Below are 23,408 nucleotides of genomic sequence, written 5' to 3'. Positions count from 1 at the left end.
AGATTCCCCTGATTTTCTGCAGGGTCGATGACTTCGACATCCTCCGGCTCGGTCTTCACGGGCGTTTCGTGCACGATGCGGATCGGAAGATCGAGCTCCGCGTGCGCTGGGAGAGGAGGTGTGGGGTCTAGGGCTTGTCGCTTGGTGTCCATCGTGTAGAATAGACATAGACAGGCGTAAGGGTCGGACGCAGCGTCTATCAGGCAGTGTCTCGTTAGTATCTCTTTACTGTTTCGCGGAGTGTTCTGAACTTACATTGGACTTGACGGTAGTTCAGCGGATAAGTCCAGTCGCCGCACCGGATGTCGTCGTCTTTCTGCAGAGGTAGCCCAAAATGTTCCAGTACTTGATCACTCAGATTGACCAGTCGTTTGTTGATCAGCGCCGGGTTAGAATGGCAGTACTTGACTAGCTTGTATAGATGGCTGAGCTCGAAGATGCCGCGGGCGTTGATGCCTAGGAATTTCCGAAGACGGGTACAGTCTGCTTTGATGGACACGCCTACTTTGGTGATGTCGGGCGATTGTATAATCCGCCGGAGAGACGGGGCGACCAGGTCATCGATGCTCTTTGCGGGCTGGAAGAGCGCGAGGTGAAATAGGGCGATCCGTTCTTTGTTGGCGATTTGGATGAGCGACATGTTGTTTTGGATGGTGTCTGAGGCGGAGGCCTGAGCTTTCCATTCTAGGTCGAGTCCTACTACCTTGTCGTCTAGGAAGTACCGCGCTACTTCTTCGGTGCTCTTGAGAGTCCGGCAGTAATGCACGGTGATGTTCTTTCCATCCGAGCCTTTATATTGGCTATGACTCCAATATTTGGGTGAGGAGGGGCTAGGCCGCTGTTCTGCCACGAGACTTCTGGCCCCGTTGGATTGCGTCTTGTTACCAGCAAGTGAGGGCGTTGATTGCCGGGGCCTTCTGGGGGTTTCAGTAAGTTCGATGGTGGGTTGGGTAGTGGACGCGAAACCGCGTAACTGCCTGGGTTCAGATATGAGAGAGTTCGTCCATTGCTTGAGGTCTTGAATTCCAGCAGGTCGAGGTATCCCGGCGTAAGACCGAAGGTGGCATAGAGGGCCACAGGACACTGTGACTCTGCCTAAGGCACCGAGTATCCTGGGCTTACCAAACAGCATCTTTGAGGGCATGTTTGGTAGAATGCTCCACCGGCTATGGAGAGCAAATAAGATAATTTGGAATGGACTGAATTTTCATTAGTCATACACGTATCAAGAACCGAGGTGAAGTTACTGACCTTAATTATCTCCATTCATGTATAGAGATAAGTAGGCGTTATATATTTGGTCATCGCGGGAGGTTATGAGTTGGAAAACACGAGAGATCCATACAGTAGCACTAAAGCATACTCTGCAATTACTCCTCTTGTATAGACTAATAGAAATAATTCGATCACTGACACAGCAGTGACTGTTGTAAATACTAAATACTAAACAGGTATATCATGAAGAAACAAAGCCAGGCGGTGGAGCGTATTGACAATCGGGGCGGAGGGATGATGACCCGAGACGCCAAGAGTTTTGTCCGCGGTGGACGATGGACTCGCAATCATCAGAGGATCCTCCATCTATGTCATCCCAGATTAGTTCCATCTCGCGCAGGATCTGGTCTCGTCTGCTTTGGAACGCCCTCTAGATTTCTGCCTCTGTACACCATCCCCAAACAAGATGGCGTCCCAGCTTCTGCCCCTCGGTAAGGTTGCAATGGCTGATTTGTTCGTGCATGAGTGACGGGCTCGCTAATCGCCATGGCAGAGTTGATCGACAAGTGCGTTGGATCGAGGATCTGGGTGATCATGAAGAATGACAAGGGTAGGCCCTTTGTATCTGCATTGAAGATGTTATTGAAAGCTGACCGTTGTCAGAATTTGCCGGTACTTTGTTGGGCTTTGATGACTACGTCAGTAAGTAGAGTCGACTTCCCGTTCCGGAAACGCGACAGGAACGCAGGCTGATCTGGACCAGACATGGTATTGGAAGATGTGACGGAATTGTAAGCTATCCTAGCTTCATGATATTAATGATGAGACATCGTGTCGATAGTCCTTGGCTAACCGATACAGTGATTACTCTGGCGCTCAGGTTAAGCTGCCCAAGATCCTGCTGAATGGCAACAATGTCTGCATGGTAAGTTGACACCGTTCACCAGGACAATATCCGGGGATCTTCCTCTTCTCAATTCTAATCTGTCGGTGCAGTTGATCCCGGGTGGGGAAGGCCCCGTTGGTGGTTCCTAATTGATGATATCCACGTTCTTCTGCAAAACCCAAGACCAAAAATTAAAAAAAAAGGAAGAAAAACGAATAATCTCTGCATACGACCGTTAAGTAATGTCAAATAGAACGCTTGTAAGGCCCAAAAGACCAGACTTGTCCAAATATCCTATTGCCCTTCTTCCTTTGCTTTCCCCAGGTCATGAGGACTGGAGTGGGACCAACGAGACCAATCGATGGCTAGAGGTGGGATTGGAAATTGATCTGGCCCAGATGGAAAGCCACGCAAGGTAACCTTGTCGCTGCACGGAAGGGAAGAAGCTGCGACACGTACGCCACCGACATGTTATTCCACTGAACTCTCCTACGTCGTACACGGAGATTATCTTTGATTCTGGTGGTGTGCCAGGGAACTCCCCAGCCTCCTCCTGTCGACCATGACCAGATTCATGATTTCACAACTCAGACATGGTGGATGTGGTAAACTCTGGGGGTTAGCAGACCGGGTGTGGAGGAATTCAAGCCCTGTCCGATAGAGGAAGCAACTGGAGACGAAGATTTGTTGGTTGAACGAACTCCTCAAATCAAGCCAAATCAAGTCAAACCAAGTGATGGAAATTAAAAGCAAAACCTAATGAAAAGAAAAGACCAGAAAGATTGATTTTACCAAGAAAGGAAAAGGTTGACAACGCCATTTCAGCCACCAGACCGACGATGACCCAGCGAGAACGACCATCCGATAAGCGTCGCCCGCCAACTGGCCATGTCATTGGATGGCGACGTGATATCGAGGCATCATAAAGACATGGATCTAGATTGAGATGCAGCGCTAACCGACGGATTGCTCAGCTCGGACTGGATTGACTCTTACAATCGTGGTCTGTCTTTCCTCTCCACCCCCGCTTCCCTTGTTCTTGGTCCGTTGGTCTTCCGCCAACCCCAGCTTATCAGCCATAAACACTATTCTAATTCGAAATCGGTGACTCCGCTTCTCTCCTAGTCCGCGATTAAGCGTTGTCCCATGGTCTTCTTCCCTCCCACCTTTCTTTCGTTTCTGTCCCTCGGATGGGGGAATTACTTAAAGGATTCAAAGGGCTTGGGCATTCTAGGTCGCAGGGGTTCGTGCGTCGCATTTAATTTGATTTGATATGGTCTGACCTATTCCTTCTACGCCCGCCTCTCCCAATCCTTCAAATACGGGGTCACGGAAGTCCCTCATTTCCTTGGCTTGTTCAGAGTAGTATTTCCAGACATCTGCGGCGCTGTTTGGGTTCGCTTCAGTTTGGGACTAGTTACCATCTGGATTGGCCTACTAATTCACTCGGGTTTCCCTTGTCACTGGTCATTTGTTCCATGTTTCTCTCCCCCCCCTCCCGTCTAGTCCCCCTGGTCTCGTGTCATCTTTCCTTCTTCCCCCCTTTCAGTGTTATCTCTGTTTTATTTCAACCGCATATTGAGGGGAATATTTAAACTGCTGGCTGGAGCGCAGTTTCGTTGAACTCCAATTCTTCGAGAACCAACCGTCATGATGGAGAAAGACGAGATCGGACCCGCCAAAGATAAGCTTCCTCCGTCTCCGGACGCGACACCCGTGCATGGGGATGCGGTAGCGACCAAGGCGGGTCTTGGCCGGCGCATCATTGACAGCTTCAAGAGAGATCCCAACGCCCATGTCTCCGTGAGCTCTTCAGGGGACGGAAAGTCCTTTGATATCGAACATGCGGCGCAGAAGACGGCTGCGTCTCCCTTGCAGCGCAAGTTGAAGGGTCGTCATCTGCAGATGATTGCCATCGGTGGTTCTATTGGTATCATACCTTTTTCTTTCTTTTTTTTTTTTTTTTTCTTTCGATCTTTCACTCGCCTGTAGACCGTAAGCGCTCCATACTGATGAGTTGTCTCTAGGTACCGGTTTGTTTGTCGGATCCGGCAAGGTCTTGGCCACCGGTGGTCCGGCCTCCCTGTTGATCGCCTATATCTTGATCGGTTGCATGTTGTACTGTACCGTCCATGCCCTGGGTGAGATGGCCGTTCTCTTCCCCGTGGCGGGCTCGTTCGCGCACTACTCCACTCGCTTCATTGACCCGGCATGGGGCTTCGCCATGGGCTGGAATTATGCCCTTCAATGGCTCGTCGTGTTGCCGCTGGAGATCGTCGCAGCATCCATCACGGTCGACTTTTGGGAATCCGACATATCCAATGCAGCGTGGGTAGCCATCTTCTGGACGATGATCGTGTCCATCAACCTGTTCGGCGTCCGAGGGTACGGAGAGGCGGAGTTCGTCTTTTCTCTCATCAAGGTCGTGGCGGTGATTGGATTCATGTAAGTTACCCTGCGATCCGAAGCCATAGGATAGACTAACGGGAGATAGTATCTTGGGCATCATCCTGAACTGTGGAGGCGGTCCTAAGGGCGGCTACATTGGCGGCAAGTACTGGCACGACCCTGGCGCCTTCAACAACGGATTCAAGGGCCTCTGCAGTGTCTTCGTCAATGCCGCCTTTGCTTTTGCGGGGACGGAGCTGGTCGGCCTGGCTGCGGCCGAGACGGCGAATCCGCGCAAGTCCCTTCCCGGAGCGACCAAGCAAGTGTTCTGGCGGATCTCGCTCTTCTACGTGGTGTCGCTCACCTTGGTGGGCCTGCTGGTCCCGTCCAACGACGAGCGTTTGATGAATGGCTCGTCGAGCGCGGATGCCAAAGCCTCCCCCTTCGTCATTGCCATCCAGAATGCGGGGATCCAGGCCCTCCCATCCATCATGAACGTGGTCATCATGATCGCCGTCCTGTCCGTCGGAAACGCATCCGTCTACGGCTCGTCCCGAACCCTGGCGGCCCTGGCCGAACAGCGACAGGCCCCCCAGTTCCTGGCCTACATCGATCGCCAGGGTCGCCCGCTCTGGGCCATCTGCGTCTCCTCCGCCCTGGGCCTGCTGGGTTTCTTGTCTGCCTCCAGCAAGCAGGAGGTCGCCTTTGAGTGGATGATGGCCATCTCGGGCTTGTCGTCCGTCCTCACGTGGGGCTCGGTCTGCCTGGCCCACATCCGCTTCCGCCGCGCCTGGAAGGTCCAAGGCCACAGCCTCAAGGAACTGGCCTTCACCTCGCAGCCGGGGCTCGTCGGCTCCTGGATCGGGTTCGGGTTCAACTGCCTCGTCCTGATCGCCCAGTTCTGGGTGGGCTTCGCCCCCGTGGGCTATGCCGAAAAGACTCCGATGGAATTGGCATACAACTTCTTCGCCGTCTACCTAGCGGCACCGGTGGTCCTGGCCTTCTATATCCCCTACAAGCTCTGGTACAAGACCCCGTTCCTCCGCGCCCGGGACATGGACCTGCAGACCGGCCGTCGTGATCTGGACATTCAGTACCTGATTGACCAAGAACGGGCGGAGCAGGCCAGCTGGCCGGCGTGGAAGAAATTCTACAAGCTCTTCTGCTAGACCTGTGATAGTCTGTACGCATAGTCCCACGAGTCTTCTCCCTCTTCCTTTTTTTTTATGTTATTCCCATATCCCATGTTTTCATGATTTCACTGTCCTATGTTCCCATGTGTCCTTTTCTTTCTTTCCTTCTTATCCAATCTCACTATCATTATCATGATTACTACTTTGCATCCGTCTCGTGTCGGCACAGGCGAGGTTAATGTCATCTCCGCCACGCCCTGTACAATTACTCTGCATAAAAAACCAAGGATCGCCGATCGCTATCGTCGCTAGCACCGCGTATCCCGTAGCCGATCGTCCGGGAGCTGCTGTCCCAGTCCGTGGAAACCGTGCTTTACTTGCCAAGCGTAGGTCGCATCTTCTAGAACAGTTATTTATATCGTCAACGTGGAGGGGGCCGTCGATCTGGGAAGATCGGCCCCTATTGAACTAGCATCCAGGCAAGCGGGCTAGTGTGACGGTCATTCATGTATGAAACACTCGGAGGATTTCCCGCGACCCTTACTTCCTTGTCTCCATCTGCATTGATCGGTGGTATATTTGGAGTTGATTTCCCTCCGGAGAAATAAGGGGATGAGAGGTAGGATATCCTTGTATAGATGGATGAAAGAGCGCCAGTCTATTAGTCTAGACGCCGAAATATTAAGGCCAAAAATAGCCAGAGCGGAGACACGTGAGGCTGAGGCGGCAACCGTCAAGTTTCAGAACGGGAAACGGTATTGGTACCTGTCACACCGTTTCAATCATACTGGTAGAGAGATAAATTACGCCGGACTTCAGGTACACAGTGGCTGTCCGTCTCCTGACTATTCAGGTACAGCGGTATGAATGGCGTACTGCCCCAATGCTCCGAAATACCGTCAGTAATATTACACCGCAAGTTATTGGTGCCTTGTTGTCCATCCTCAGATCTCGGTCGGCGAACAAGAAAGCCAGACCAGCTGAGAGAATCTGAACCTTCTCCTCTTCTTCTTCATCCTCTTCCTTCTCCCCCTTATCCTATCTATATTTCTCCTCAACAACTACCGGTCCTTCCACCCAACACACACTCTCGCTCGTCCCGTTCAACAACTCCTACACCGGACTCCTGCTTCTCTTCCTTCGTCACCTCATCTTTACCCGCCTTCGCGTTCCAACCCGACCCAAGGTCCCGGCCAACCGGTCAATGCGGGAGCCGCTTTGCACTGCAAGAGATTTCCCAGCAACGTGTTTACGACCGTCGTGAAAATCGCCCTAGTCGCTCGTTGTTCGTCTATATTTGGGTATCAACCGAGAAACAAAGCCGCTACTCTTTCTATCTTTCTTCCTCGATTTAGTTTGCGGTCTTGGGAAGTTTTGCCTTTTTGCGGGGAGTGAACTTGGTTGACCGAGTCATTCTTATTTCCTTCTGTACCTCGTTTTTTGTCTTTCTTTTGGGGAAGTGATAGATCGGCCTTGGTTTCTGATATTTCGCGTGCAATCTGATTTCAACCCTCTGGTTCTGTGAGACTCCGCCCGTCGCGATGCCTGGATTTGCCGATTCCTTTTGGACCCCGGACTATGCCACCGGTCTCGGGGTGCTGTACGGGAAGCTGCAGCAGGGGGTTGCTGAGAATAAGCAAATCCTCACGATTGCTTCGATGCGTGCGGATGCCGAGGACCAGTATGGGGTCAAACTCGGGGATATTGCGCCGAGCGTCGATCGCATATCGACGGGGTTTGGAAAGGATGATGGGGCCAGTGTGAGGAAGGTGGGTCGATCCCCCCCGCTCTGTGTGTGCTAGGAAAGAGATCCTGGGTTACTGACAGAATGGCGTTTATTTTCAGGCCTACGAAGGCGTCCGCACCGAAATGGTCGAATCCGCCAAGAATCACCAGAAGATCGCATCCAACATCCGGGAGCTGGTCGTCAACCCGTTTCGCCGCTGGTGCAACCAGCACGAGGCTCGCATCGAACACTCCCACGACGACCTCCAAGCGCGAATCAAGGAACACGCGAAGCAGGTCGAACTGGTCAAGAAGCTGCGCAGCCACTATTTCAACAAGTGTCGCGTGGTCGAGGACCTGGAGGAGGAGAACAAGCTTGCCTTTCAGGCGCCCGAGATCAGCCCGCAAGCTAAGCCGCCCCCCAAGATCGTCCTGCCGGATGACCAGGCGCAGGAGGAGGAGGAGCCGCTGGAGATCGGAGACCGAGTGTATTCGCCCGAGGACCTCAAGACTCTCCTGACCCACATGTTGGACAACATCAAGATCGGCGAGATCAAGGTGCCCATCCTTGGTGTCTACCAGAACACCTCGAGCGGCGCGGACATTGTGGAATACACGCAGCAGTTTATGAATGGCACCAGCATCACCTACGCCGAGAAGATCGGACAGGACATGGTCGACAACGGCCTCCTTCGATTGGTCGGGAACATGGGGAGTACCTTTGCGAACAGTTCCAAGATGCGCTACCAGTGGCGTCCCAAAGTGTTCCAGATCACCGGCGTTCCCGAGAAGAAGAAGCCTCTGATGCGTGTCTCCTCGGCGGCCTCGAGCGAAGACGGCAGTGAATCCCCAATCGCCTCGGTCTCGGAAATACTGGCGGGCTGGAACCCTCTCAACAACCCCTACCCGAACGAGACCCCGGCGGAGAAACTGCGCCGGGAGGCCCGCGAGGCGGACGAACGCTACAAGAGTGCCGTGAAGAAGCTGGATTTCATCCGATGCAAGCTCGAGCAGGAGATTGTCGAAAACCTGCAGTTCATGGAGCAGTGCGAGTTGGACCGTCTCAAGGCCATCAAGGCCGTCGTGCTCGACTTCTCCGGTGCCATCAGCAATGTGATCCCGAATCTGCAGAGCACCGTGGATCACATGATGCTGTACCAGGAGACCATCCAGCCTCTGGGCGATCTGCGATATCTCCTCGAAAATTACCGCACCGGCGGTTTTGTGCCCCGTGTGCAGGCGTATGAGAATTACTACGGCTCTGTCGAAGGTATGATCCGCTTGCAGATGGTTGAGTCGCGGTAGAAGCTGACAGTCTCTCTACATTATAGATCAAAATTTCGGCGTCGACCTCGAGGCGAGGGCGCGGGCTGACCGCAAGCGCGTTCCCATTCTCGTGACCACTATCTTGACCTTCTTGGACAACCGTAAGAGAATAACAGCCCTTCAGAATGACCCTATTCTAATGCACCATGCAGGCTATCCCGAACTCGAGGGTGATGAGGCCCGCCGCGGAATCTGGCTGTACAACGTTCCGTTGGCCGCAACCCACCATCTCCGTAACGCCTTGAACAATAGCACTGCGGACTATCGCGATGTTTTAGAGAAGTTCGAGGTTCCCGTTGCGGCTAGCGTGCTGAAACTGTACCTTCTTGAGTTGCCCGGTTCGTCGAGACTCAAAAACTATCTGGAGTGGAACATCCTTCGCTAATGATCTCTTAGATTCGCTTGTTTCCTCCCAGGTCTACGACATTGTTAAGACGATCTACTCTACCACTGCCCACGAGACCACGGAGGAAGGACGGATCAAGGTCTTGCAGAGCACCCTCGGACAACTCCGCCTCAACAACATTGCCACGCTTGATGCCATTATGACTCACTTTACACGATTGATTGATTTGACTTCCGCCGACGAAGGCTACGTTTCCTCGCTGGCCCAAGCCCTGTCCCCCTGCGTGCTTCGACCCCGCACGGAGAGCAGCCTCACGATGAACGAGCGCCACAGCTACCGCCTGATCCGCGACCTGTTCGCCCACAAGGATACCATCTTTGGCGAGTTAAAGCGCCAGTCGACTATCCTCGGAAGCGCGGCAACCACCACCACCAATAACAACCACCGCCCCCGTGCCGTGAGCACCGACGAGAGTAACCGCCGTGCGGCCATGGAGGCCCGGAACCGCGCCATCGTGGACCGCAGTCGCGCCCACAGCCCGGCAGCACCCCCACGCAAGCACCGACGGGATCGTTCCAGCGGCCCTTCGGAAACCAAGCGCTTCCCGATCAACGTGGCGAGTCCCACCGAACGACGCACCACAGTCACCTCCCGCAACAGCCTGGATGTTCCGATCCGCAATGGCTCCCCGACTGAAGAACCGGAGCAGCTGACGACCGTGGACATCAACGCGGCCGAGCCCATCGGCACCAATGGTTCCCTGACGGAGTCCCCGGCGTCAGCCGGTAGCAACGGAAGTCGCTTCGACGCGTCCAGCCCCCCGCCGGCCAATGCGTCCGACGATTCCCCCACGCCTACCCCCACGCCGTCCCTCCCCGAGTCTGAACGGCGGTCGTCCACCCCGCGGACCGTGTTCACCCGCAAGCCCGGCCTGGGCAGCATCTCCAGCTTCCCCAGTGACGCCGGAACAGACAGCAAGCGAAGCAGCATCGCCACAAGCGAACCAAAGGGAGTCACCCTGGAAGACAAGCCCATGGACGATTAGATACGACCTCAACTGTCGACGCTTCGGCCACTGCATCCATGCCATGTCATCTCCTGATTGAGCGAACGCAAAGTGCGCAAAACGCAACCGTTATGGCACTGCAGACGGACCCATGTCCCGACTACCACGCGCTCGACCAGCTGACATGGTGCATACGTGTATCTATTTAAAAAGTGAGCTCGGGTATAAACCACCAACTGGGTTTCCTTGTTATTGTTCTATTTTTGGCAGTCAGTCAGTCAGTCAGCCCTTGGGCACAAACTTCCAGCCGGCTTGGAAGTAACGTGCGCACGCCGCACAGATAGAGTTAATGGTGTTTTGTTTACTTGCTTGTCTTGTCTTGTCTATTTGATTGATTGATTCGTTTCGTTCTTCCTCTCCCCAACAAACCCCCCCTGACTCAAAAATCAGGCTGTAAAGCGTCCAGCACTCCTCATCCCTTGGATTTTTATTATCATCTTATCATGCTGTCCATTATTATCACCCCCCCACAACCCAAACTCTGTTATCCATACATATCCATACCCGATGCCAACCGCTATGTATCTTTACTACCTTATACTACATTTACCTACCTACCTATATTGATTGATTTTCATCATTTTGTGTATGTACGCATACGTGTCCGTCTATGTATCGAACGAACGCCTTTTTTTGCGGGTTTGTGTATTTATGTATCGGTGATTGGTTTTTTATTCGGGCTTAGAGTTTAGATGGCTCGAGTGTGGATAGAATGTTGTGTAGTTTGGTTGGTTGTATAGCATTTATCTGTCTATCTATTTGTCTATTTATTTATCTATCTATCTATATATCTATATATCCAGCGAGGTTTAGAACTCCATCTAGTGAGTGGTTCGCCAAGATACGGCTGAAGAAGTGTTCCTATGATCTTTCTTACTATTTTCTTCTTACTATTCTTGTTTTTATTTCATTTTCTCTTTGTATGGACAGCTCCCCATGGGTTCTTGGGTTTTTGTTATTTTTATGACTGATGATTATCATTTGTATTTGCTGTTTATTGGTAACTAACTCTAGTAAAGTATAACCTTGTAGCGCTGCAACCTGTAACCTTAACCTACACACAAACACGCCATGCTTAACGCTGAAAATAAGAAATACATAGATGCAGATGCAAATGGTATCGTACCATATCCAAAGAACAGATAACAGATACCAACTCAAACATCAATAATCCGTACAAAAGACTGTACAAATATGCATAGTGATATTACAATCCCTGACCCAAGAGCAACCTCCGTAAAATGCCCTCCCCCGCACCAGCAATCTGGCCCTCAATTTCCCTCTGGGAAACAAAGCACACGAGACCCTGCTCGTCGAGGGCTTTGCTAGGCGTTAAAGGCCCACCTGACTTGGACGGCGTGCGGCGGAGGTCCGAGCCACCTGACACGGTGCCGCCTCGGCCTCGGCCCTGGTATTCGCCGACCAAGCCGAGGGTTTCGAGGTTGCTGAGGACGTCTTTGAATTCGGTGGCTGTGAGGGGGTGGAGGATGTTGTCCTTTCGGCAGAGGGTGCAGTATGTGTCGAAGACTTGCTTGACTGTTGGTGGGGCGTTCTTGGATTTCGACGGTGTGCTGGGTAGCTCGCCTTCTCGGCGTTTGCGGTCTAGTGCGATAAGCGCGCAGATGGCGGCTTTTTGTTGCAGGTTGAGGCCTTGAAGTCTTTGGATGGTGCCTTGGCCGAAGGCGGATGATGTGATGCGGGCGACGTGGGCGATGCTTGCTCGGGGGGCTGTGATGTTGGTGTATTTTGAGGTGGGGTTTTGTTTGGATTTGATGGGGCAGGAGAGGTTGTTGTTTTCGACTAGGATCGTGTTCGAGGGTGCGTCGGAGGTGGCGTTTTGCTTTTCGAGGCGCTGTAGTGTTTCGTGCTCGATGAGGTCGATGGCGCGTTTGACGAGTTCGAAGGCTTTGCGGAGATCGCCGGTCTGCGAGGCGACCTTTTTCGAGCATAATTGGATGGCTGCAGGTTGGATAAACGGTACGAAGCTCGCATCATCGGTTTCGCCAGCTGACAGCAGAGAACGGAGGCGGTTAATGATAACATTCGCGATTTGGCTGGCATTGTACGGCAAGAACGCGAGGAGTCGAGGTTTGAGGTTCTTCGCTTTCAATTGAGGCAATGACCGATCGGTCAGATCGAGAGCGTTCGCGATTCCGACGAGGATCAGTTTCGACTTGCTGTGCAGCGACCACTCAAACAGAGATTGGAGAACACCGGCGTCCGCGGTCAGAAGGTGGTCGATTTCGTCGAGCGAGACCAGGAAGATATCGTCTTGCTTCGACTCATCCGGCAGAAACATCCCCTTCACCCTCTCCGCCTCACTCTTCCTGAAGATTTGCTGATCCTCGCTAAAGTCCTCGAGGAGCTTGCTGTAAACATCGCGGGCGCTGCGCATACTCGCACAGTTGATATGCGTCACTTTGACCGACGTCAAGTCGATTTCCTGGCACAGCTCGTGGACCATGGCGCTTTTCCCAGTCCCCGGAGGACCACTAACATATAGACAGCCTCCCTTGCGCGATGCGACGGCGTCCTCGATGAACGACCGCAACTTCTCCCGTTCCGCGTCCCGCCCGACCAATCGACCGGAACTTGCGCCGCGCGCGAATAATTGTTTCGCGCTCGTATAGATAGTGTGGTTCGTGGATGGGGCCGAAATTTGTCGTGGTGTTCGCGGGGTCAGGGACTTATTCCCAATTTGAACTCGATGCTTGGGTGTAACAGGGGGGGACTCTAGGGCATCCCGGAATCGCGACTTCGAAGGCGTCTTCACCTCAACCGGCTTGGAGTTCTCATCTGCGTCGATTAGCAACCGAATGACTATACCTAACGATTAATGGCTTACCATTGACTGATTTCGAGGCCCCGAGCTGGGCGTTGCCTTTCCGAGGCGATCCGCTCTCGTGTTCTGCCGGATCACGCTTGGTGCGCGCATCCTTAGCGCTGATTTCCTTGACAACAGGCTCATTCTCCTGTTGCGGTGTCGTGCCATTGCGTGTTCTCGATCGGAGTTGGCGTGACGGTGGTGCCGGCGAGGCACTGTCTTCGCGGATCACACGAGGGGGTTGCGTGCGTCCTCGTTTGCTCCCACTACGCAAAGGTAGATTTGGGCCTTTACATAATTCAAGTCAGTATAAAGATCCACAAATATGATATGAAGAGAGGAACTGGTGCAGTATCGTACCTTCACTTTCAATGATTCCCCGTTGGCGCTTGCCCAGGACGGCGGCAGCCATAATGTCTATCAGGGGATTCTTGACAGTAGGCAGGAACTGGGAGAAGGAGATAGAGGGAAAGAGAGAAGGAGAGAGAGAACGAAGATAAGAGGAAAGAGCCAAATGATCGTCAATATAGGGAGGAATCCAGGCAGGGGAGGTTATATCAGTAGTCCAGGGTCAGCTATGTGCCTGAGGTCCCAACCCGGTTTAATTGCCTGGGCTGGACGCGTCGCGCGGGCGCGTCGCGTTCCTGGCTTAGCCCTAACAGGGCTTGGTGTCCACGTGATGCAAACCTGCAGAAGAGGATGACATAAGCACGTTACCGGAGAATCAGATCAGCCGATCCCCATTGGAAGGCATCAAGTGGTGCGTCACTGCCTTACCGTCGTGACCTTATACTTCTGGTCGGTCGACGTAACGGTCTTTCACCTAATCTCCCTCGGTCACTCGAGGACATTGTTTTGCTATATACCCCCTGCACTGGGTCTCTCTATCTTCACCAAGTCAAATATTGAATCTATCACTGTTCTGAAGTGAAAGAGCCAGCTGCTTTTCTACGCTAAGAAGGTCCAAGTTTGCAGCTGTTTGCATCACCGAGCTTCACCTTTTATGGGTATTGCCATTGATTGATCGACCATTATAACTCTCCTTCCTGCCTCTACTACTTACAACCTCGCGATCCCATCCCCTACCCATACCTGCCAAGGGTCTGCAGATTCTTTCTATCTAGCGCCTGTTTATTCCTCATCCTAACCCGCTTGTCACTGATCGATCCACCATGGACACCGACGTGGTGGCTCAGTTTACTGAGATCACCGGGTCAAACCAGGGGTTGGCCACTCAGTACCTGCAGCTTGCCGACTTCAACATTGAGCAAGCCATGCAGTTGTATTTTGAGAATGGCGGCGCTCCGTTGACTGAGGAGGAAAGTTCTGCAGCAGCCCCGCACAGTGCCCCCCGCAATACCGGATTTCAGCATGTGGACTCCGACGACGACGTCACGGTCGATGAATCCCGATCGACCCCCCGAAACCAGACCGGCCACGACGCCGCATTCGAGGACGATGCTGCGATGGCCCGTCGCCTCCAAGAAGAGATGTATGGTGGGCCAGGCCATGAGAACACCGACGATGTGCGTGCGCCGATGGCTCGCACGACGGAGACACTGGTGGGACCGGGGGCGGATTATGATGATGGCGATATGCCGGCCAGTATCATGGGCCACTTGCGTGCGCACCATCAACGGGCCGGTCCGTATATCCCTCTGTCTCTCCCCTTTTTTGACCAAGCTTCCGTGACTGATGGAACTGCCTTCTAGGACGACCGGGTATCTTCAACCAGAGAGACACATCATCGATATGGAATGAGGAGGACGATGCGAGGCATCGCGAAACTTTGTCCGCAGCGACAGGAGGCGCTTCGGACTCGTCGAACAAATCCACGATGTTGGCGGAGATGTACCGGCCGCCATTCGAGATCATCTCGCGCCTCCCGTGGGATGTGGCTCGCGACGAAGGTCGCGAAAAGGAAAAGTGGTTGCTGGTCAACATCCAAGATTCCTCCATCTTTGACTGCCAGGTGTTGAACCGGGACCTCTGGAAGGACGCCGGGGTGAGAGACACGATCCGAGAGCATTTCCTCTTCTTGCAGTATTCCAAGGACGACCCCCGAGCGGCTCCTTATCTGCAGTACTACTTCCAAGGCAGCGACGTGTCAGACAATTACCCCCACATTGCCATCGTCGACCCGCGGACGGGCGAACAGATGAAGGTCTGGTCCGGGGCTCCGGTGGTCAAAACGGCCGATTTTCTGATGCAGCTCCACGAATTCCTCGACCGCTACAGCCTGAATCATAATGTGCGGAACCCGGTGGCGAAACGCAAGCCCGAGAAGAAAGAGAAGAGTATCGACGCGATGACCGAGGAGGAGATGCTGGAGATGGCCATGCGGAACAGTCTGGGGGCAGAGGCCGCGACCGCCCAGGGTCCGCGACTGGAAGATCCCGACGAACTGACTCGCAGCACCGGAGATGTCAAAGGCAAGGGCAAGGACCCGGGCACGGACGATGTCGGCATGGAGGAAGCGGGCGCCGTCGAAGAGCCGTCGCCCTTCGCATCCATCGCCAGCGATCGCCCCCACACCGAGCCGCCCGCCGACCCGGCCACAACCACTCGCATCCAGTTCCGCCATCCCTCCGGGCGGGTCATCCGGCGGTTTGCCCTCAACGATCCGGTCCGCAGAATCTACGAGTGGCTCAAGGCCGAGCCGCCGTTGCCGGAGAAGGCCGGGGTGGAATTCGAGCTCAACGCCATGGGTCACAACCTATTCGACTCCTTGGAGCAGAGCGTGGCCGATGCTGGCCTGAAGAATGGCACAGTGATGATCGGCTATGTGGAAGAGTAAGGGGATCACCTCTTCTGGCGTAGCTCCAGGACCTCGATTTTGCATTTGGCAGGGGCGTTGGATCGGAGGCTTTTCCAATGATATGCTAGGGCCCCACGCAAGAAGGGGGAGGGACTGGGCATGCACCCTTGTCTCACCATTGACGCTTTTTTCTTTGGGAGTTTACATTCGGCTCTCTTAACATTGTCATCCCTTTCTTTCTTTCTCCTTCCTTCCTTTTTCCCTTCCCAACTCCTTTTTACTTTGTCTTCTTGTCCCGATGAGAGATGTGTGCGTGAACATGATAGATATTATTAACTCATGGTTGAATGAATATGCAATGGGATGTTCCTGACAGGTGTTCTTGTGCATTCTTTCCTTTATTCCCATGAACCTTAGACCCAGGATTGAATGGCAAGCATCCACACTACCAGTCCTCATACTGCGTACCAGTTACTCTGTAGATCGTAGTAGATCGGGTTCACCGCCTGGGGCAACCTGTGGGGCCAACCATTCTCACCGCCAGGCAGAAAGGCCCCGCTCGCAGCAGAATCACGGGGATCGAAGTAAACAATGAGCTGAAGTGAACCATCTTCTTCTTCTTCTTCTTCTTCCTCCTCCTCTTCTTCTTATCCTATCTTGTTTCTTTCTGAGGTTTCTGCTGAATCTGGTCTGATTCCATCTCCTGATTCTGTCCCCGCTTTTTCCCTTCCAATCAACCAACAGCCTCTCTTAAACTCAACGGAGTAGATGCCGTGCATTCAATTGATTCGGAAGCAAGGATCCAAGCAGCGTCTCTGCTGAACCCTCGAACTTCCCCCCAAAAATTTGGCTGCTCGCAGCTGAGACAATTCTGAGCGAACCGCTTGGTTTGTGCTATCCAATCATCAGATCGAGCACTCATATCGAGTAAGTGGAGTTTCCGAGACCTCGATCCGCCGCTTCCCCCGCCTATGAACCATCAATCATAAATATCACAATATTGGTCACGCAAACATAGAAAAGGAAGAAGAGAAGCAAAAGAGAAGACAGAAGAAAATAGATAAATAATATTCGAAGTCGTGACGCTCTTCCTGAACATTCCAACAACCCTTCCCCCTTGCAGCTCCATTCGTCGTTATTTGTGTGGATCCAGGAGCTTATCTGGATGTATCATTCCTTGGCTGTGGGCTGAGCTGACTGACATCCCAGGCGTTTCGTCCATCTAGATCTCGACTACCCCAGGCAATCGGTATGTCGAACTCAGCTGAGCCCTGACAACACCTCGTTCTCCCCTCCTGCCTCCACCCGCTCCAGCAACGAACAGAATAGTCGCATAGTCAATCGCTCTGTTGATACACCTCCCCTCTTCTGCATCGTGGCCTGCTTGCCAATTTCGTGATTCCCAGCCTGTAAACTGATCGCATTCACCTTTCCTCCCGCTCCATTCTCCGCACTATCAACCCTAATTAGCGCCGACCTGTGACGGAGCCCTGTTAAAACTATTGTCTGACTCTTGAGCAAGAAGCTATAGCACCGCAAACATGGAGGGCCCCGTGGATCCCGAGTCGATCTACATGAGGCAGAATTGCATCGGTAGGCCCTTGCCCTACCTAGAGGTCAAGGTTTCGGCGCTAATTAATGCTCTGCTCCGGTACAGGTGGTGGCAGCTTTGGAAAAGTTTATAAAGGGTACATATGATACTCTCGTGGAAGCTGCGGGAAGTTCGCGCTGACGGTTTATCTAACCAACCATAGAGTCGATAAACGAACTGGTGCGTCGGTCGCAATCAAAATAATCGACGTTGAGAATGCCGAGGACGAAGTCGAAGATATCATCCAGGAGATCGCTATCTTGTCGGAGCTTAATTCTCCATATGTGACCAGATACCATGGGTCTTTCTTGAAGGGATCCAAACTGTGGATTGTCATGGAATTCTGCTCCGGCGGCAGTTGCTCCGATCTCATGCGCCCGGGCACCATCCCCGAGGAGTACATCATGATCATTGTCAAGGAGTTGCTGCGCGGTTTGGATTATTTGCATCGTGACAAGAAGTTGCATCGTGATGTCAAAGGTACCCCCCGACATACCAGCCACTTTTGGGTCTGTAGTCTCGAAGCTAACTGCCATAGCGGCGAATATCCTCCTCACTTCCAACGGTCAGGTCAAACTGGCGGATTTCGGCGTCTCGGGCCAATTGTCGGCGACCATGACCAAGAAGAACACCTTCGTGGGCACGCCATTTTGGATGGCCCCGGAGGTGATCAAGCAATCGGGGTATGATTACAAGGCCGACATCTGGTCGCTTGGCATCACTGCTATCGAGCTTGCCACAGGAGAGCCTCCATATTCCGATATCCATCCCATGAAGGTGCTGTTTTTGATCCCGAAGAACGCACCACCCACGCTGCAAGGCAACTATAGCAAATCTTTCAAAAGTTTTGTCGACCTGTGTCTACGACGCGATCCTAGAGAGCGCCCGTCGGCTAGAGAGTTGCTAGAGCATCCCTTTGTCAAGAGGGCCAAAAAAACTAGCTACCTCACCGAGCTGATTGAGCGTTCAGAGCGCTGGAATGCCATGAACGGTAATAAGAATGGCGAGGACGAAGACAGAGGCACCCTGGACCACACGCCGAGCCAGATGGTCGCCAACGAAGAAGACGACGATCTGTGGGACTTTGGCACCGTCCGCCCGGCGGGACGAGCTCCCGGCCTCAAACCCATGAAAGAGGCAGACATGAACACCCGCAGCAATGAGCCAGTAGAGTGGGACTTGAAGGATAGCTCTCCCGAGGAGACGCCCAAGCCGGAAGCCAGTTCATCGTCGAAGTTGGAGTCACCGAAGAAAGTCTCTGCAGCACCCAGAGCCTTGTCCCCCGCCAAAGTCCCACTACCCCCTTCCCCTGTGAAGAAGGCACCCGCAGAGGCTGGACCCCAGACGCCTGCACATCTGCACAGACCCATTCAGCAGCAGCCGAAAGAAAGCCCAGGCAGTGACTATGACAGGGTTCTTCAGCAGGCACTGGCCCAGGACCTATCTTTTCTTCAGCTTGACCAATCCCCAACCACTTCCCTGAGCTCAGGGGTGCGTCACACAGCTGCGAGCAGTCAAGGTCCCCAGCAGGTTCCTCTACCCCAGTCATCGCCTGTTCTGTCATCACAGGACCGCATGCCACCATCGCCCTCAACCTCACCATCACGGAACCCTCTAGGGCCGGCCGCTCGGTCTTCGATGGAGCCACGTCTGGATCAACGCCAGATGCCTGCCAGTCCACAGTCAAGGCCTCCACCGACCCCACGGCACTCTTCGCCTCCGATTCAGCCACAATCGCCTCCACGGCTACAACCAGAGCCCCTGCGCAGCCCACAGCCCTTGCGAAGCTCGCAGCCTCCCGGGATCTCCAGCAACTTCAGCCAGCTCCACAGGAGCATTGACGCCAGCTTACAGGTTATTATGAATGGGCCACGATCAAATGAGCTAACCGCTCTTAACGGCGTCATAGTCCCGGCATTGAGGGCAGCCATCCGTCGTCGCGCTCGTCGCTACGAACATGTTGCGCGCAACTCACAGCTCAACCCCAGCGAAGGCACCTTTGATGAACAAGAGTTTCACGCGCGCCGAGCTTATGTCCAGGAGATGATGGAAGCCCTTGTGGGTGACTTGTGCGGACTGTTCGCCCGGATTGACCGTTGGGACGTCGAGGCACCCGTCGGCATGGGCTCAGATGTCGGGACGTTCTTAGAAGGGTTTCTCGAAGAAATGCTAGTTCGGATCGAACCAGCCGACGATGACCCATCTACTGTCGGACGCTAGGTCTCACTGGCTCCCTTCCATCTGGCTCCAAAAGCGCTAGAGTGCCGGCTGCCTGCCTGTCTGTCAGTGGCTGGCTAGACACGATTCTTACGATATGTGGAATGTATCTCGGTTCGACACGGCCATTTGTTTCTCTTCTCTTCTGTTCTGTTCTGTTGTGATGTGCTGTGCGTCACGATTTCGGGACTGGATCCTCTTCTTAGAGTTGTATGATTTGTGAAATCGTTGTTATGACTGAAATGATTTTGTTTTCTTTCCCTTTTCTGTTTTTCTTTCCCTCCATGTTCCCAATCCCCTTCCCTCCCCTTGATTTCGGATCTCGAATCCGGCAGATGTGTGCATAGCAGAGTCCGGCGAAAGCAAATTCAGATAATAAAAAGGATTTGTTTCTTGTTGTACAAACAATATTATCTGGGTGTTTTGGTAGATGGTAATTGATATACACGGAGGTGCTTCACAGAAGGGCGCAGCCATTGCACTACCATCAGTGATGCAGAGTCAGAGCCAGAGCCAGAGCCAGAGCCAGCTATAAACGTAACATCAACCCGGAATCATTTACCCATGATCCGTCCTGAAGGAATCCGCTACAAGCAACACTTATTTGCAGGCTACCGTCCGAACCTCTCTTCTCTTGTAAAGCTTCTGTGCGACGGTGCAAAAAGGATGCCCCCCATGCGGCCGACAGAGCGGAGTTATTCCAGGCCAGTCCACATGATATGGTCATATATGAGTTAACCGTATGCGAACTGTTCCCAGTTCCAGGGCATAAGACACGCGTTTGAGCTATATTCCAGGGAGAGCGAGGCTGGAGGTGAGACTCCATTTTCCGGGTTTGTATTGTGATGCTGGAGCTGTCTCTCAAGGTTGAGGCCCTGCGCATTGTATATATTTCGGGCTCTGACTCGGTAAGATCACCCCGGACGAAAAAGCCAGTCCGTCTCGGGCGTCGGAACAAGGTAGTTAGTGATATTAAATTCATTCGTATTGGCATGGGCGCTATCAGCGAGTGATTGAACGGTGCCAGCCGCCGCCGTCAAACCATGGATTGACATGGGGTCGCTGGCGGGTTCATTGATATCGATACTGGCAGACATGTCAGGGGCGCGTGGTGCAGGGACACGCGGGACGTTGAAGAAGCCGAAGACATCGAGGTACTCCAGTTCGTGTGTCGCCAGGCTGCGAGATGGGATAGCGGGTGTTGAGGCGGGTTCGGGGCCGGCTGGGGAGGAGGAGGAACGCGGTTGGCGGGAGATGAGGAAGTCCAGGTCGAAGGCGCAGCGGCGCATGTCGGCGAGGATTTTGACTGTTGAGGGGGTTGTGCGCTCGGTGTCGTCTGCGCTGGATTGTTGGTATTCACCGTATTCGTCGAGGACGCGCTGCAGGATTGAACTGTAGCGTTCGGCTACTTTCCAGTGTTTTCCCATGTGGGCGAGTGTGTCGACGAAGAAGGTGATGTTGGGGTTCACGGTGTGGGCGATGGTGGATCCGTGGACGAGGAGGAGGCGAGCTGATACCCAGAGGGTGAAGGCGAAGGGTGGGCCGAGCTTGTCGAGCATGTTGTTGTCTACCACGAAGCGTGTCACCGAAAGGATGTTGTCGACTGCCAGGAGACACCTTTGACTGGCGCTGTAAGATGGGGTGAAAATGGGTGATCGCGTGGTCGGGTACGCAGCTGAGGAATGGAGGCGGATCACAGCTCTAGGCTGGGGTTAGCATGCAAATTGGCGGACATATTGAAGACACTCTGGCTTACGTTTGATATGTAGAATGAAGTTGGACCCAGCCCAAGTGGATGTCTTTGTTGTGCTTGGATCCGCTGGACCGCGGCGAATCTTCAAACACGTATTCTGGGGGGAGACCGAACTCCCAGGACGTCAATTCACTGTCCAATTTGCGGTACGTTGTCTGCCACTCCTCCACGCCGGAAAGAGACCCAATATCCACTGGGCGTTTCAGGAAGAGATGAATGCGCGAGAGGATGCCAAGGATCTCGACGTAAAGCCCAAAAGAACCGACATATTCGGCACGACTGGAATAATCCGCTCGATCACCGGAGTGGTGGAACCGTCGGGTCTCCACCAGCTGATTTCTGGCGAAGTACTCGTCTTTGCACGGCAGCTTGCGATCGATATCCTTGTCGTCCAATGCGAAATCAAACGCGGTAGCGATGGTGGAGTAGCGGTCCAGGAGGTACACCATCCAGAACAGCCTGCGTCTGCTTTCGTCCTCGATCCAGGTCTCTGGCTCAGGCAAGGTGACTGCTCTCAGAGTGTAGATGGAGGGATAAACGGGGGCGATGAGGGCGGATTTGGCTTCCACGGCCAGCCCCAATTGGACCACGGAGCGCGTGATGAGAGCCAACAACTTCCATCCCGGAGGCCCGTTCGAAGAACCTACCAGGTCTAAGGCTAATATCACTAGCGCCTGGAGGGCTTTGACCGAAGAGTTCTCCAGGCCATAGAGAAGCACCTTCTGTTTGGAGGAGTCGTGGTAACGTTTACGATTCCGTTCGCTCAGTCGAGCATCGCTCGAAAAACGGAGGGTGGTGGCGACTATCGCATAGAGAACCATGCGATCCGCTTCATCGATAGGAGACGGGCCGAAGAAGGTATGCAAGGTAGTTCGGCGGTGCAGAATCGGGCACCATGTGTTGATGTGTTCAAAGTAGAGATCTACCAAAGCATACAACAGATCGTACGGGGGGAGGTCAAGCTCAGGATCTGCAAATGACTGCTCCTGGTTGGAGAACAAGCTGACTGGGACTTTCAAGGACGATTCGTTTCCGGAGAAATCACTCGGCGGGACTGCATTTGAGACATGTGATAAAGGCTGCGGCGGGAGCGGCGGAGCAAAGTTTCCGGACAAGCGGTGATATAACGGATTCTTGTCGGAAATGTCCGAAGGGCTGGTGAGGGATGATGCTTCCAAGGCACTGTGTGGGCTGGGTCCATGAGTTGCTGATCGGTCATGGTTCAAGTGAGGCTGATTGTGAATGATATGTGTTTCGATCAGTCGCCCTTGTATCCGGATGACTTCCTCCAGCCGGTCTAGCCAAGATTCAGCAAATATCAAACACATATGGGACGAAGGTCGACTAACCGAGTCTTTGCTCTAATTCCTTGCCGTAACCTGCTCGAAGGCCGGGTTTTTTCCGTTCTTTATACTCGCATAGCTGACCATTACGGGAGCACCATCCACAGCCGGGGCGGCCACGATCTTGTGGGAGCGGATCAGTCAACCAATTCGGGACAATGTAGCTACATATGGGAAATTCCAACAAGATTAGAAGGTACTACATACCGCATTTGACTTTCCTCTGTTTACACAGTTCACACCTGGGTTTGTCAGCTGAATGGGTCATGAAAAGCACGCGGGAAGGCTACTACATGGCCATACGCACGAGACGGTGAGGGGACGCTTTCGCTTCAGGCTATGGAATTCGCTAGAGCCGTTCCGACCAGGACGATCGTTATCACTATCCACCGCGGACCAGGACTCGTCTGCGCTGTCTCTGTCCTGATGGGTTGAGAGACAGAGCGAAGCCTCCTGAGTAGAAGCCATTGATGCCATAGCTGCTGGGTTTGATATAGTGCCGTAGCGAACGGGGGTTGGTGTGTTCAAGCGCTCAACTAGAGATGCACACGTTGCTCGGTCATCGATCAAACATACTGATTGTCGTCCCGAGGTCGATGTCAGGCTGCGGATAGTCCAATTCCCCAGTGTTGGATTGCTCGAATAAGCTGAAGGGATCAGCCGAGTCCCTGTCGTGCGACTGACCAAGAGACGTGTAGGAAGAGTCGAGTGGATGAAGAAAGAGAAGAGAAGGAGAGGGAAGTCGATCAATGAGATGCGCCGGGTGCCTGAGGCTGCCATCACCCATCAACCCCGCATAATCTCCACATTCTTTTTTGGAGGTAATCATGCTGCTAC

General features: G+C 53.4%; 8 protein-coding genes across 8 annotated transcripts; 5 read left to right on the top strand and 3 right to left on the bottom strand.

The window, feature by feature from the left end:
* Window positions 1-17: 17 nt before the first annotated feature.
* Window positions 18-889, bottom strand: P168DRAFT_216454 (3'-5' exonuclease; the record flags this gene model as incomplete). Its single annotated transcript, XM_024833083.1, has 2 exons — window positions 18-196; window positions 256-889. Coding segments are annotated over 2 exons (813 nt in total), but the record flags the coding sequence as incomplete, so codon positions are not given.
* Window positions 890-1,576: 687 nt separating this feature from the next.
* On the top strand, window positions 1,577-2,382 carry P168DRAFT_293081 (RNA-binding protein LSM5). The gene is made up of 6 exons (XM_024837738.1): window positions 1,577-1,706; window positions 1,769-1,825; window positions 1,879-1,917; window positions 1,979-2,006; window positions 2,077-2,140; window positions 2,212-2,382. Exons 1-6 carry the CDS (start codon window positions 1,682-1,684, stop codon window positions 2,248-2,250), a joined length of 252 nt encoding a protein of 83 aa, XP_024689854.1. The 5' UTR covers window positions 1,577-1,681; the 3' UTR covers window positions 2,251-2,382.
* A 1,372-nt stretch (window positions 2,383-3,754) lies between these two features.
* Window positions 3,755-5,658, top strand: P168DRAFT_242777 (amino acid permease GAP1; the record flags this gene model as incomplete). Its single annotated transcript, XM_024833822.1, has 3 exons — window positions 3,755-4,031; window positions 4,129-4,546; window positions 4,596-5,658. The coding sequence occupies 3 exons, from the start codon at window positions 3,755-3,757 to the stop codon at window positions 5,656-5,658; spliced, it is 1,758 nt and encodes a 585-aa protein (XP_024689853.1).
* A 1,505-nt stretch (window positions 5,659-7,163) lies between these two features.
* P168DRAFT_242504 (GTPase-activating protein RGD2) lies at window positions 7,164-10,064 on the top strand (the record flags this gene model as incomplete). Its single annotated transcript, XM_024833810.1, has 5 exons — window positions 7,164-7,391; window positions 7,468-8,617; window positions 8,679-8,774; window positions 8,826-9,011; window positions 9,070-10,064. The coding sequence occupies 5 exons, from the start codon at window positions 7,164-7,166 to the stop codon at window positions 10,062-10,064; spliced, it is 2,655 nt and encodes an 884-aa protein (XP_024689852.1).
* Window positions 10,065-11,077: 1,013 nt separating this feature from the next.
* Window positions 11,078-13,321, bottom strand: P168DRAFT_274949 (AAA family ATPase CDC6; the record flags this gene model as incomplete). Its single annotated transcript, XM_024835456.1, has 3 exons — window positions 11,078-12,881; window positions 12,931-13,197; window positions 13,270-13,321. The coding sequence occupies 3 exons, from the start codon at window positions 13,319-13,321 to the stop codon at window positions 11,293-11,295; spliced, it is 1,908 nt and encodes a 635-aa protein (XP_024689851.1). The 3' UTR covers window positions 11,078-11,292.
* A 400-nt stretch (window positions 13,322-13,721) lies between these two features.
* Window positions 13,722-16,044, top strand: P168DRAFT_293077 (DNA-protein crosslink repair co-factor UBX5). The gene is made up of 2 exons (XM_024837737.1): window positions 13,722-14,553; window positions 14,622-16,044. The coding sequence occupies exons 1-2, from the start codon at window positions 14,082-14,084 to the stop codon at window positions 15,704-15,706; spliced, it is 1,557 nt and encodes a 518-aa protein (XP_024689850.1). The 5' UTR covers window positions 13,722-14,081; the 3' UTR covers window positions 15,707-16,044.
* Window positions 16,045-17,208: 1,164 nt separating this feature from the next.
* On the top strand, window positions 17,209-19,478 carry P168DRAFT_321670 (putative Ste20-like serine/threonine protein kinase; the record flags this gene model as incomplete). The annotated part of the gene is made up of 4 exons (XM_024840496.1): window positions 17,209-17,260; window positions 17,325-17,355; window positions 17,422-17,738; window positions 17,797-19,478. 4 exons carry the CDS (start codon window positions 17,209-17,211, stop codon window positions 19,476-19,478), a joined length of 2,082 nt encoding a protein of 693 aa, XP_024689849.1.
* Window positions 19,479-20,389: 911 nt separating this feature from the next.
* On the bottom strand, window positions 20,390-23,048 carry P168DRAFT_299537 (putative C6 transcription factor; the record flags this gene model as incomplete). The annotated part of the gene is made up of 5 exons (XM_024838352.1): window positions 20,390-21,176; window positions 21,232-22,525; window positions 22,578-22,694; window positions 22,779-22,813; window positions 22,879-23,048. 5 exons carry the CDS (start codon window positions 23,046-23,048, stop codon window positions 20,390-20,392), a joined length of 2,403 nt encoding a protein of 800 aa, XP_024689848.1.
* Between the last annotated feature and the right edge of the window lie 360 nt (window positions 23,049-23,408).

The sequence above is a fragment of the Aspergillus campestris genome (assembly GCF_002847485.1).
Source record: "Aspergillus campestris IBT 28561 chromosome Unknown P168scaffold_12, whole genome shotgun sequence".
In the NCBI taxonomy this organism is placed as follows: Eukaryota; Fungi; Ascomycota; class Eurotiomycetes; order Eurotiales; family Aspergillaceae; genus Aspergillus; species Aspergillus campestris.
Note: the sequence above shows the minus strand (reverse complement) of the source record. Positions and strands in the feature narration are given on the sequence as shown.